This window comes from Aedes aegypti, chromosome 2 (assembly GCF_002204515.2).
Source record: "Aedes aegypti strain LVP_AGWG chromosome 2, AaegL5.0 Primary Assembly, whole genome shotgun sequence".
Classification (NCBI taxonomy): Eukaryota; Metazoa; Arthropoda; class Insecta; order Diptera; family Culicidae; genus Aedes; species Aedes aegypti.
In genome coordinates, this window is record NC_035108.1 from 96,033,130 (window position 1) to 96,046,164 (window position 13,035).

The following is a 13,035-nucleotide window of genomic DNA, read 5'->3' on the forward strand; positions in this document are numbered from 1 at the left end:
TAGAATCTGCCATGTTTTAACAAATTCGACTTTTTCCTTCTTGAACATCTCCAAAGTAGCTGAAGCATAGTGAGCCGATGCCAGCCCTGGCCAAAACAATGGAGGCTTGTTATACTTTCGGTAGATGGGCAGAAGACGTTTTTAAATGCATTCAGTTCTGTAATTTTCGCCGTTGATTAAACCCGTTGTGAAAAATGTAGTACTTTTCATACCGCAGGAGCAAATTGCTTGCCATAAAAAAACTTTTTTCCCAATTTTTTCTGTTCGGATGTATTGCACGTCGTCATAAGCATCTGTTTTCGATACAGTGTTGAAAAATTGGAATTTGGACACTTCGCGATTTAAGCCAAACCTCGGAACGACAGCTTTTCTGAACACCATTTGTGCAGAATAAATCTGCGTGTCGCCATGTTAAACTGACCTATCGCTTGGAATTTACAACTGTTCGATGTCAACTTTCTTCTGCTGTCAAAATAAACACTTGAGTACACACTGAAACAAAATTTGAATTTTTTCCTTGGAATTTTCACACCAAAATGTTAACAATCAGGTATCCACTTTCTTTAATGAACAGTCCTTAGTAGAGATATCGATTTATAGAAATATCGACTTGTGGAGAGTACGATGTATGAAAATTAGAAGGGACTGAAAAATCCATCGAGTTATAGAAAATCGAGTTGTGGAGAGTCGACTGTATATTATATTGTGAAACTAATTTTATTTATTACATACAAAAGTAACTTTTATGTATTTATTCAACAAAATATGAATGGTTTGTCACTGTAGGTGTCTTGTTAATGTTTAATGTTTAAATAGCATTCGAAGACACATACCTTATCTTAAACATATATATTTTTATCATTACAGAAATGTTTTTTATGGTTCAACACTGAAAGTGTAGATTAACTAACTATTCACAGTGAACTAAGGCTGTCTGAATCGCATCACTAACCAAGGTAGTTATTGAACCATCCCCATTAACAAATTCCTTCCTGTGACAACCATGGAGATGCAGAGGTGATCTCGGCCTATAATAACAATGGGTGTCACGCTCATAATCCTTCCTTTCCCCTGGTGATCGTAAGGACGTGACCGACGCCATTATTGATTTTATAATGTTTGGAGTTCTCAAAAGTGTACATTGAAGATGGAATGCTACTCCCAAGCTACATCTGTTGGTTCCTTGTGCAACTTCGATTATTCTGGTCAATCACGGAGTAGCAACTACGAATTGTACGGTCATCAATGCTTATGCTTATGCTAATTTCACATCAATTTGTCCATTTACTTAATCCAATTGCGAAGTATATTTAGTGTTTAGTTTTACGGTAGTTTTTCAGCCATACTTATGCAAATAATTGTTTGAAAAAGTTAAAAAATTTACGCATGAACCAATCTTAATTCTCACTAAAAAAAACTTGTTTTCCATGAGCTCATGAATGTGACTTACTTAATTTGGTTTCAAAAACATACCGAATCATAAAACCGCTTATTCCAGGAAAAGGTGCTAATATTGAACCTTTTAGTGGAGAAATGATTTTCGAAGTTTATTCTAGCAAAACATTTTATTAGTTGCATGAATTTTTACGCCTCTGAATTCTATTGAAGAAAGTTCAAAAATACTGATCAATATGCCCCCGGTTGACGGTACGTCAGTAATTCGTTTATATGTATTTTTATCATAAACAAATCTATGGAACATATATTCAGTAGAATATTTTTGATGGTGATTAGGAAGGCAAAATTCTATCATTTCCTAGGTACAGGTAAGTTCGAAAATAATCGATATTCAGACACCGTGCTCCAGTATAGAAACGTCCACAGATGATACCGTAAAATATGCAGGAGTCTTGTGCGTTCAAGGTCAAACAAATTGCCGTAATGATGCGGTGGCGAGCAAGTGATTCACGGCAGTAATTACAGGTAGGTAGCATCCATCGGCAAACGGCGATTGCATGGCGATTGTGTTGATGGCGCGTATATTGGTACGGATTTTGCTGCTTGCTGGATTCCGGTACGTAAGTGCCGACAACCCGAGCGTCGCACAGTGGTTGCAAGGGGATAATGTTGCACTAATATGGTCTTTTGGGTTTCCTATAAAATAATGTACGAAATACCAAGTGCTCAACCCAAGATTCTACCCCATTAATTTACAATTATCTTGATATGATGACATTGATTATATTTCCCCATGATATTGGAATTCGGGATCATGTCATTCGGGGATTTGGGTCGTTTGGGGATTTGGAATTCGAGGTAATGGCATTCGGGGTACTGGGGGTAATGGGGTAGAATCTGTGCACTGAAGCTTTCGACGCTTGTATCACCAATATGCAGTAGATCAAGAAAAGAAACACCACAAATCGAGCTGTATGGACCACTGTGCGACGATCCAGCGTGCCGCCGTCGCGTCGGGGGTGAAGATCACTCACAAGAATGGCTAGGCGAGTGCTTTCTATAACAGCTTATTTTTTTTTTCGGTCTTCCATCGTCGTATTGGTAGGCAAATAGATCTCCGGAGTCCAGCTGGAGCCGTGGGTCCAATCGAGCATGGCATCTATGGAAGTGCAGTTCTAACCGGAGCGCCATGAGGAAAGCAGTCGGGGTCATCGCCGTCGTTGTTCTATCTGTATTTCCCAATATCTGGTGCGGGTCAAGTGATGGGGAGGTCGTTGCTCGGGATCCAGGTGATGAGTGATGGATGGGGTTTAGTGGAAAATTTTGGAAAATTAAATCCGTTCTTTTCTCGGTCTTTTGAAGAACACGATTACAGTTACATGCCAAAATTGTACCAGTACGATGATTACGGGAAATGTCTGAAGCAAGGAAGTGTCTACTGCATGGTGCGCAGTCTAGTGAAACCTCGTCCTTCCAGTGAGCTATGGCGCCAAATTCAGGTTAGATGTCACGTGGGATGAGACAACCTTTGGTCAACCCTAAAATTGAAGTAGAATTTCAGTGCGGACGTGCGCCACTATCGGCATAACCTTTTGGATCGTGGAATTTGCATCGATGAGTGTTTGAGGTCGATCGGTGGCCTGGCTAAAACGCAACGGGATGAGCTGCGCGTGGATTCGTTTCAAGTGGATTTCAAAGTGAGTACTTGGGGGTACTTGGCGGTAGGTTTGTTGGTTGCTGCATGTGTATCAGGGTGTCCCAAAATTTTACTATGTCTTGTCAGAAAATCCTCAACAAGGACGTTACTAACAAACTTTTGTATGAGAGGAATAAGCACACAGAAAGAAAAATCCATGTAAATTTCAGCGCAAAATCGTGCACTTAAAGGGAATGCCAGATTTGTCGCAATTTTACATAACACATCGTGTAAAATTACATCAACATCATGTAAACTTATGCCAACTGTCGCGTAATCGGTTGGACTCCATGCTAGATTACACTATGTATAGCGGAAACTTACATGATGTTAATGTAATTTTACACGATGTGACGTGTAAATTTGCGACATTTCTGGCATTCCCTTCATGTGCATGATCTTACGCTGACATTTACATGGATTTCTCTGCAATCCAAAAAAATGACGTTTAATAGTTTCCACTTTATGAATTACAAAAAAAAAGTTCGATTTATGTGACTAATATCAAAGGGGTTACCGTAATCCGGGGTCAAATTGATCAATGGGGTGAAATACACTAATTCGGAACTTATTTTTAGTTTCTTTCATTCAATGTTCTCTACTTTTTAGATGTCTGATAGTGATTTTATAATATAATAATCTACGATTGTAAATTAAAGCAATACTGAAGCTATTCACAATTCACAGCACAATATATTATGAATCAATGTAAGGATAATTATTTTTTCATAAATCTATGATATCACTGATATATTAGAAGCTTTGTTGTTAATTTTAAGCACAATCCACCATAGTACTGTCATATGTCTTGAATCAAATCTTTCCGTTTTTATATTCTTCAGACTGAAAATGAAAAAGTAAAACGTAGGAAAAGTGTACCAGTTTGAATACTTTTGAATGTTATAACATCAAGATAAATTTAACATCAGACTACTTTAGCTAATAAAATGATTAGTGGGGACGGATCAGATGCAGCAATTAGAATACTATCATCTCACGCGGAGGACCTGGGATCGAATTCCATCTCGACATAGTCACTTATGACGTAAAAAGTAATAATGACGACTTTTTTCGAAAGGGAAGTAAAACCCTGGCACAGTGGTCCAGAAGGCAGTTTTACGCGGAAAGATTCATTTTGAGCTTTAAGCCTGATTCGCTGCTGACAAGTAATTTCTCGGCCTATCTTGATGCATGGGAAATTTCTACAAGGAATCGATCAAGAATGCGCTTTTTCTGATCACAGTACGCAATTGAAAAGAACTGTCAGTTCAAATGGGAGTCGCTGTAGAAAATTTCTGCAAGGAATCGGCGAGAAATTTCTTTAGCGATTCCTTTTCAGTAGCAAATCAGGCTTTAGAATGAAGCATTAGACGAAAACGGTCTTCCATAAAGTTGTTTGTATTAGTTAGGTCCTTTGTTTGGTGATATTGAAAATTAGGGTGGTCCACGTTTTCATAGAAATGGTGTAACTTTCTACAAATTATATTATACATGCTTCAGCAAAGTTGTAGAGCATTCAATTTCAAGCAACTTTGCCGAAAAAAAATTTTTTTGTAATTCTTAAATTGACCAATTCAGAGCTTTTTTCCTTCAGTAACATAGGGTGGTCCAAACAAAACTGGTTTTCTGGCTCTAGCGTTCTCAATTCGAATATCTCTCATCAAAGTAGTCTATGAAACATTTTTAGAGCTTTGAAAAATGCGTAATTTGGTGGCTGAAGAAACTCGCTATCTCCTTTCGTTTGAGATTTATTGTTGTTTTTCTCACAAAAAGATGCCTACTTTGATTTTGAATATCTCTGATTGGGGCAAACATAAAAAAATATTGTTTGACAGCATTCAAAAGACAAAATAAAGTTGTATATTATATTAAAAAAATACAGATGTTTTATTTTAGTATCTCTAATGAAAAGCCTTGAAAACAAAGGATTTTTAGCAGAAAAACTTCAATAACTTTTGAACTAAAATAGATATTATTAATATTTTTGCATAAAAAATGCGTTTTCTTAAGTTTTAAAAGTCGTTCATAGACTACTTTGACGAGGAACCTGAAATAATAATGATAGGGCAATCAAACTATTATGAAGATTTTAATCGTATGTAATTTTTTATTATTTTGCATTTAGAGCATGAAAATGAAATAATTAAAAAAGTTATAATAAAATAAAGTACAAAATTCATCTTTTAGGAATGCGATATGACCCTAATGTTATGCACTATCTGTGAGTTTATGGTTCAACACTTCCATCGAGTTGGAGGATGGAAAAAAATATTTAATTGAAATTTTAGTGCCTGCTATTCAATATTACGCTTAAGTAATTATGATAATATTTAACATGAAAACCAACTCTTGTCGCGTCATGTCGCCGCCTTTACGAATAGTTACATCAATGAACATCCCTGACCTTACAAAACCCTTTTTTTTGCAGAAATTTGCTGATTTTCAAGTTAGAGCTGTATGAATAATTCAATATTTTACATATATCTTTTATACTTTTTTTCATTTTTTTATTATTTATCGATTCTTTATACACATTTCGGTCAAACTTTATCAAATTCAAACAAATGTTGTGCTTTCAACCAAATTTGATTGAATTTATAATAAAAACGAATTGATAGAAAAAAAACTGATTTAAAAAGGTTCATAATTTGTAAGTAGTCCCTTCTGAAATTATTAAAACATCAAATAACATATTCAGATCACATATTTCTTCGATTAAGGCGATACATTTAGTTTTGGCCAAACTTTATTTTCTTCCGACTATTGTGCAGGGCTGAAAATTTCGTTAAAAAGAAAAAAAAAACAAAATGCTTAAACATTTAAAAACAATTTAATTATCTCATATGGCAAAATAGAGAACCATCATGTCCATAACTGGTACACCTAACCTATCTCAACAAAAAACAAATAATTTTCTTTTGAGTGGAATAAATGATAATTTATGTTCACTGATTTCATTAACACAAAAAAAGTAAGTCACGTCACGAATGTAATATAGCGGATAGCAATTGTAAATAGTTAGTTGTCTTTATTTGAAACGCTTTAACTGGTTAAGTCGTTCGCGAATTGTAAATGAGTCACGGAGCTTCATACACAACTTAACATTCTCTTCAATCTTAAAAAAAAAAAACATTGTACAAATTATTATTTTTTCCTTTCCAACAAACACACTATTGCTATGAAAAATGTATAAAAACAAATCCCGGGTTCCCGGGATTTCCCGGGTCATTCTTCGATTTTTATCTCGAATCTAAGGAAAACGAAAATGTTTGGGAATTGGACACTCTAGTCTATACTTAACGTATTTTTTTAAATCAAATAGCCTTAGAATCTTTGTTTATCGATAGTAAATTCATTATTTCTTGAAAAACTTCTATTTCAAAGATTATTGCCTATCTCCAGGGCAGTCAAATTTAAAAGATAAGGTATATTTTTAATCTTTAAAAAGTTTTTCAATCAACCAGTTCAGCCTCAAGATTTACTGAGGGCAATTAAATTTTTCTTTGTATTTTTATTGATGTCATCAAAATGTGATCCAATATCTAACAAACGATTTTATATTTCAGTGGATGTTTTTTTACTGCCCAAATGCTATTTTGATTTGATATAAAGTATTTAATATTCTGATTTTCTTCAGATTTTTTAACAACAACAAAAAAAACATTTAAGATCGCGACAACTTTTTGTGCTCTAATATTTTTGCCACATGTTTTCACAACATCGCAAAAAACTCTTCTGTTTTTAGAATCTTTGACGATTTTAATTGTTGATCGTCTGGATCCGAAGATATTCTGAAATTTATTGAGGGACCGACGCGTAGCCATGTCTCACTTTAATATCTTAGGCTACATATTTTTCCTCGAGCTCGATTATTCACTTTTCAATACAACACTTTGATGAAAGTTTGTTGTAAAAAAATAAAAAAATCGTTTTTAAGATCACTCTGGCCGTAGAAGGATTTTGAAAACATTAAAAAACATCATATTGTAATTTCACGATATCTTGGAGAAAGCTTAACCGATTTGTTTGATTTTTTTTCAGTGAAGCTCCTTATTACCTAACATTGTACAGACCCATATTTTATTTTATTTTTTTGATTAATGGACAAAAACAGAATGGTGGCCAAAGAAAGAGACGAGAAGAGAACAATTCAACCCGACGGATAGGACAATAGATATTCATGAGTTTGTTTTTCATTATTTAGCTTCATATGGGATTATAGCCCCGCAAACATCTACAAAATTCCCGAACAAAATTAACTCAAAAGGGTTTTGTTTCTTCAGCAACATCCGTCATTGAGGTTAAAAGAATGAGTTTTCACTAAAGGATAAGTTTGTACATACATTACAGTGCTAAAGTGTTTGAAATATTTTTCAAAATTTTTCCATAACAATTTCCATTTAAACCTATTTTCTCTTTGGGCCACCGCCGAAAAAGCTGAAAATTTCACAGAACACTTTTTTTGTGGTATGGATTGTAAGGAAGATATGGGAGATTGTATTTTCAAACATTTTTATATTTTGAATCGCCCAAGTGTCACACTCATAGCGTTCGTCTGCGTTGAATTTATAGGCTTGATTGTAATTTATCCTATTAGAAAGAAGAATTTTAAGAATTGATGAAAAATTACGGATTCATGTACACAGTACTAGTAGTTTTATGAGTTCTATTTGAAACTTTGTTATAGGGTCGATGTACCAATAGCCGCATAGCTAAGAACAAGTATTCGAATAAAATCGAAAAATAAAGCTAGCGGCATAACCTTTACATCATCTAAAAGATTTCTATCTTGGCTTTGTGAAAAAATATGAAAACTACGAAAACTCATATTTTTGTATTTATTATCACTTGTGTCACTGTAGGAACCCATGTGCCTTTAGTAGCACTATTTCTAATTCCTGTTCCTATAGTAGCGCTAGCCTCATGGCGTAAGTAAAATACTAATCTAAACTGTATTTTTACAAAACTTCTATATTTTGCCTTCAAAGTGTGGATCAAAAGCTTTCAACTGATGTACAAAAATTCTTAATACATCAATTATTGTGTATAATAAGAAATAGTTTTTCCTAGTAGTGCTACTATAGGAACAATAGGTTTACTATAGGTGCAAGGAGGCTAAAATTTTATGCAAAACTATTTATTTCGACCATTTTTTGAACAAAATAGAGCTGTGTATCAATGTTACTTAGATAAAGCAGCTAATCTTTATGCCAAAAAATATTTTGCAACGATTTGTAGCCTAATGGCCGTGAAAAGCCACTAGTGACTTTAGGTATGTGCTTTAGGGGACTGTCTACTAAGGGAACACCACTTTACGACATGCATTTGTTAAAAAAAACAGTAAGTGCATATAAGAATAATGTTTCAAAATCCAGAATTAATGAGAAAATATGCATTACTAAAAGATTTTTGCCCCGCGGTACTCGATTCTACGATCCTTAGCATGGTCTTGCTGGATAGCTGTGGGTTGCGGCATTTTGGGGCCCAGGAATTGATCTTTGAATTTTGAGAATGTAATGTTGATTAATGAAGCTTATAAGTAACTACAAAATTTAATCGGTTCCGTAGTGCATTATGGCACTTGGGCCTGCAAATAATCATTAAACTATGGTAAGCTCAAATAAAATTGAATCATTTTATATAATTGAAATCATTCCGATCCGGCTTCTGGTATTGAAAAACATTGTTAATAAATTACCATGAACGTTTTTGACAGTTACGCCTTTTTAAAAGCGTAACTCAAAATTTCGTCTGAGATTTTTTTTTCAAATATACTCAGAGGTTTAGAATAGGTATATAAACCATCTAGTTGTTAATGTTTTGATGGCTATTTTGTTTGATAATAACGGTAAATGAATTTTACGTGAATATTTTCATATAAAGTATAGATAAAATTTGTTTGATTGTTATAAAAAAGAATCCTAATTATTCCTTTCCTTAGTAGATCAAAACATATTTCCTTTAGTAGTGCTCTATAGTATCTATAGGTATAATAGTCCTACTATAAGTGCAAGATGCATAAATACCAAAGTTTGTTTGTAACATCCTCATCTTACCGTTTGGAGATTGAGCCCTCAAATTTTCTACCAAAGTGATATTTTGGGACACCCTATCGTGTACACTCTGAGTAGGAGTCGATGAAGTATGGATAGAGGTTACAGTGGGAAGTCGGATAATTTGGGAAAGTGTTCCGCCGAGGATGAGCTGATTGATAGCGAGTGTGGTAACGGTTTGTTTTTGTTTTCAACATCGCTGCTGATCTGTTGACCTGACGAAGATATCAAGTATTTGTGGATGATTGGTGTGGGCCGTGATCGTTTGAAGAGATGTTTTTTTTACGTGTGGAGAACATGTGCCTCTGATCTCTCATAAACTGTCAAATAGCGGGTTCTGTCCTGATTGGGACATAACGCCAAAAAGAAGAAGAACAACTCTGTTCATTGCAAATAAATTGAAAATTTTCTTAGAAGAAATTAAGTAATCTCTCAAGAAGATCATATAGCTGTTGAGAACGGCGCACAATGTTCTATAATTAGATGTCACTTAATGAGCTCATTACTCTGATGACTGTGCCAATTGTTTGTTGCTAGATGACAAGTTATTATTTGAGTAAGGAAGGGGAAACAAATTTCAAGCACTTTTTTCGTATCGGCTTTCAACAGGCAGGTATGATGATGATGATTAATTCAAGAGCCATTGAACGTTCGCATGAGTGCTATTGGAATTGATGTTTGAATTCGATAACAATTAAAGCTATGTGCTTCAGTTCGAGCATAATTTTTCTGCTGATAGATGTGTGTTTCATTCCAAATGAAGTTCACATAGTTCAAGATGAATAACGTTATTATGTCAAGCAAATCATATCATAGATTTTTTTTAAGGTGAAACGTTTCAATCCATAGATGGCCGACTTGTACCCTTACATACGTTTTCAAAGGCACTAAACTGGAGAAATAGTTGGCAAACGTTTTTGATCTTCTTATTTTAAGTTTTATGCTTGTGCACAAAGCCAAAATAAAAAGTGCACTGTTGTTGGATGACTTCTTTCCGAGATTAGTGCCTTTGATGTTGTAGTACCGAGTTTGATTCCAAACTGTTTTATCCCAAAGGAGCGGTTCCACGCGAAATCGTCCATAAAATGCTGAAATCTGACATGTACCATTCCGATTTGGATGAAACTGCGCAGATGTAAATAATCTATATGAAAATTATCTCAAATAATTGGGGATCGTTTAGAATCGAGAGTAACTTCTGATAAGGGCGTATGTATTTTTGGCACCACCATTTAAAAATAATTGTACCTCGGAAACCGTTTGTTATGGAGAAAAAGTGTCTGAGGAGGGATGGTAGACAATCAAATCGTCCCCTTAATGCTACAACTAGATAACTCGAAAATCGAAATTTTGGAATATGCAACTTTGAAAATATGACCGTTTTACAAGGTGATGGTGATTCGCAAAGAATATGATTGAAAAATAAACTTTAACTTGTGTATTTTGAATCACACACTTATGAGCCGTGCATACTTTGCAGATTTTATTAAGAATAATGTTCTTACAAATTGAAGTCAAATATTTCAAATTTCGAGTTATCTAGTTGTAGCATCAAAGGGACGAAATAGGCTTTGTAAAAAAATATACCGTTTTGATTCATATTACGGACAGTTTCAAATTCCGGACACTCTCGTTTGTATGGGAAACATTTCACACGAAATGTTTCAATTTTCGCCGTTCAAAAGTTCTCATTTTCGAGGCTCGTTTTATTAGGTTTTTTCCATAAATATCATTGCAAATTTATAATGCCCAACTACCTTAGACGTCTCTTCAGTGGTTGAACGATTTCCCACCATCCGAAAGTTAAGGGCTTCCGACGCTCGATAACGCTAAAAAATCATACAGAATGATGTTTTTTGTATGGTCCAAGCTGGGTTATACTTCACTGAGGCCTTAAGTGTCCGTAATATGAATCAAAACGGTACACTGAAAAAAAAAATACTTTTATTTTTATGAAAAAATCGAAATTAAACCTTAAAACACAAATTGCAAAAAATAGGTATCGTCGATTTTTTTCAATTTTTTTCTGTAAAATGTCAATGTAAAACCAAGTGTTTTAAGCACAGTTTCAACATGGTGCAATCTAAAATAAAAAAGTTTTTCTAAGAGCAACTTTTGGTGCATTTCTGAAAATTCAATTTCTGGCCGTAGAAAAGACGTTTTGATGCTGTTATCTGATTCTTCATCCAAAAACAATTCAAAATGCTAATAACAATGATCTTCCTCAAACTAGCCGTTTTCTAGATACTTAGGATTCAATTATATTAATATCATAAAACTTAAGAAAATACGCCCGTTTCATAAGTTACTCCAGATGCTACACCAACAATGTTACGTTTATCTCTTTCCACATTAATATCCCATGTTTTAAGGGCAGTTTCAACATGGTGCAATTTAAAATATTTTTTTTTTTTCTAAGGGCAACTTTTGGTGTATTTCTGAAAATTCAATTTCTGGTTATAGAAAAGGCGTTTTGATGCTGCAATATGATTTTTTATCCAAAAACAATTCAAAATTCTAATATCAATGATCTTCCTATAAGTTACCGCTTCAAGATATTTGTGATTGAATTATATTAATATCATCAAACTTAAGAAAATACGCCCGTTTCTTACATTATTCCAGATGCTCCATCAACAATGTTACGTTAATCTCTTCCCACATTAATATCCCACCCGAGTAGCACACATGTTATAATTGAGGCAGAATAACTCTTATATGACCAGATCTGGTTATATACGAGTTTTTTTGCTTCAATTATAACATGTGTGCTACTAGGGCATCTACTTTCTCTTTGACGGTTGGATGAACTGTTCGAAAGATACAGGATGATTGTTGGAATATTGTTGAGAATTAATATAAGTATTACCACAGACAAACAGACGTAACACTGGATAAATTTCCATCGCCCACGAATTTAACGATCAGTTTAAAATACAACAGTTGTCAAGTTCACAACCAGAGGCGCGCGCGTCGCCTTCCTTCGTGTTTGGCATTTCACACTACCGCCACCTATTTCGTTCAATAAGCTCACTAGATGGTGGTAGTATTTGTGGTCGAGAGAATTTTGTGAAAAATGTTCTAGGTGTTACTTCTGTTTGTCTGTGGTATTACGATGGAAGATGATAATATGAATGATGTTAAGGAGGGGAAGAAGGAAAAACGCCTTTTAACTTCTAAACCTTATTTATTTATTCTCACGATTTATTGTACATAATTTTAATATTTTTATTTGTTTTAATATATATTGGTATAGAACAGATTTTAAATGTCATTCATTATTCAAACTTTGTCCACATTTGCTATCTGGTGTAGACAATACTCCTTTTTGTTCAGCCAATGTTTTGGCTTCCATCGCCATGTACTTGTTGATGCCAAACTCTGTAACCATTTTTTGGACAGACCACGACTTCGGCAAAACTGTCAAAATACGGAACTTCTCGGGCCTTGTTGTCTCAGCGTCGGAAAATTTTTCCTTCAGTTGGTTGATCGTCATAATCCTTGGATTTTTGTTCGCGGACTGCTGCCTCATCTTCTTCCTCAGGAAAGTTGAAAATGCTTCTTCGCATACCGTTTGTGATTTCCTTGAATTTTTGTTGGGGGTAACTGATCTGTTCGAGTTTTCTCAACGAAACCGGTGACACGCTGATACCAGAAATTCCCATGTTGAAGAGCTCGATGTTATGAATTCTGGAGTAGTCTGGTACATCACTGTTTTTAGATGATGCTGACACCATCGAGCTTGCTGATGGTATCTCCTCTAAACCATCCTGTGACGGTAACGGTTGATTAACATTCGACGTTGCAGGTTGGGCCTCACGATTGTTGACTTGCGGATTAAAACGATCCTGTGATGATAACGGTTGATTCGCACTCGACGTTGCAGGT

General features: G+C 34.7%; 1 protein-coding gene across 1 annotated transcript in view; it reads left to right on the forward strand.

The window, feature by feature from the left end:
* Positions 1 to 2,265: 2,265 nt before the first annotated feature.
* The window catches only part of LOC5566206 (nose resistant to fluoxetine protein 6), a 39,246-nt gene continuing 28,476 nt past the window's right edge, over positions 2,266 to 13,035 (forward strand). The window contains exons 1-3 of the mRNA XM_021841596.1: positions 2,266 to 2,687; positions 2,761 to 2,897; positions 2,952 to 3,095. Coding sequence (XP_021697288.1) covers positions 2,588 to 2,687; positions 2,761 to 2,897; positions 2,952 to 3,095 — 381 coding nt within the window. The 5' untranslated portion in view covers positions 2,266 to 2,587. The remainder of the gene's footprint in view (positions 2,688 to 2,760; positions 2,898 to 2,951; positions 3,096 to 13,035) is intronic.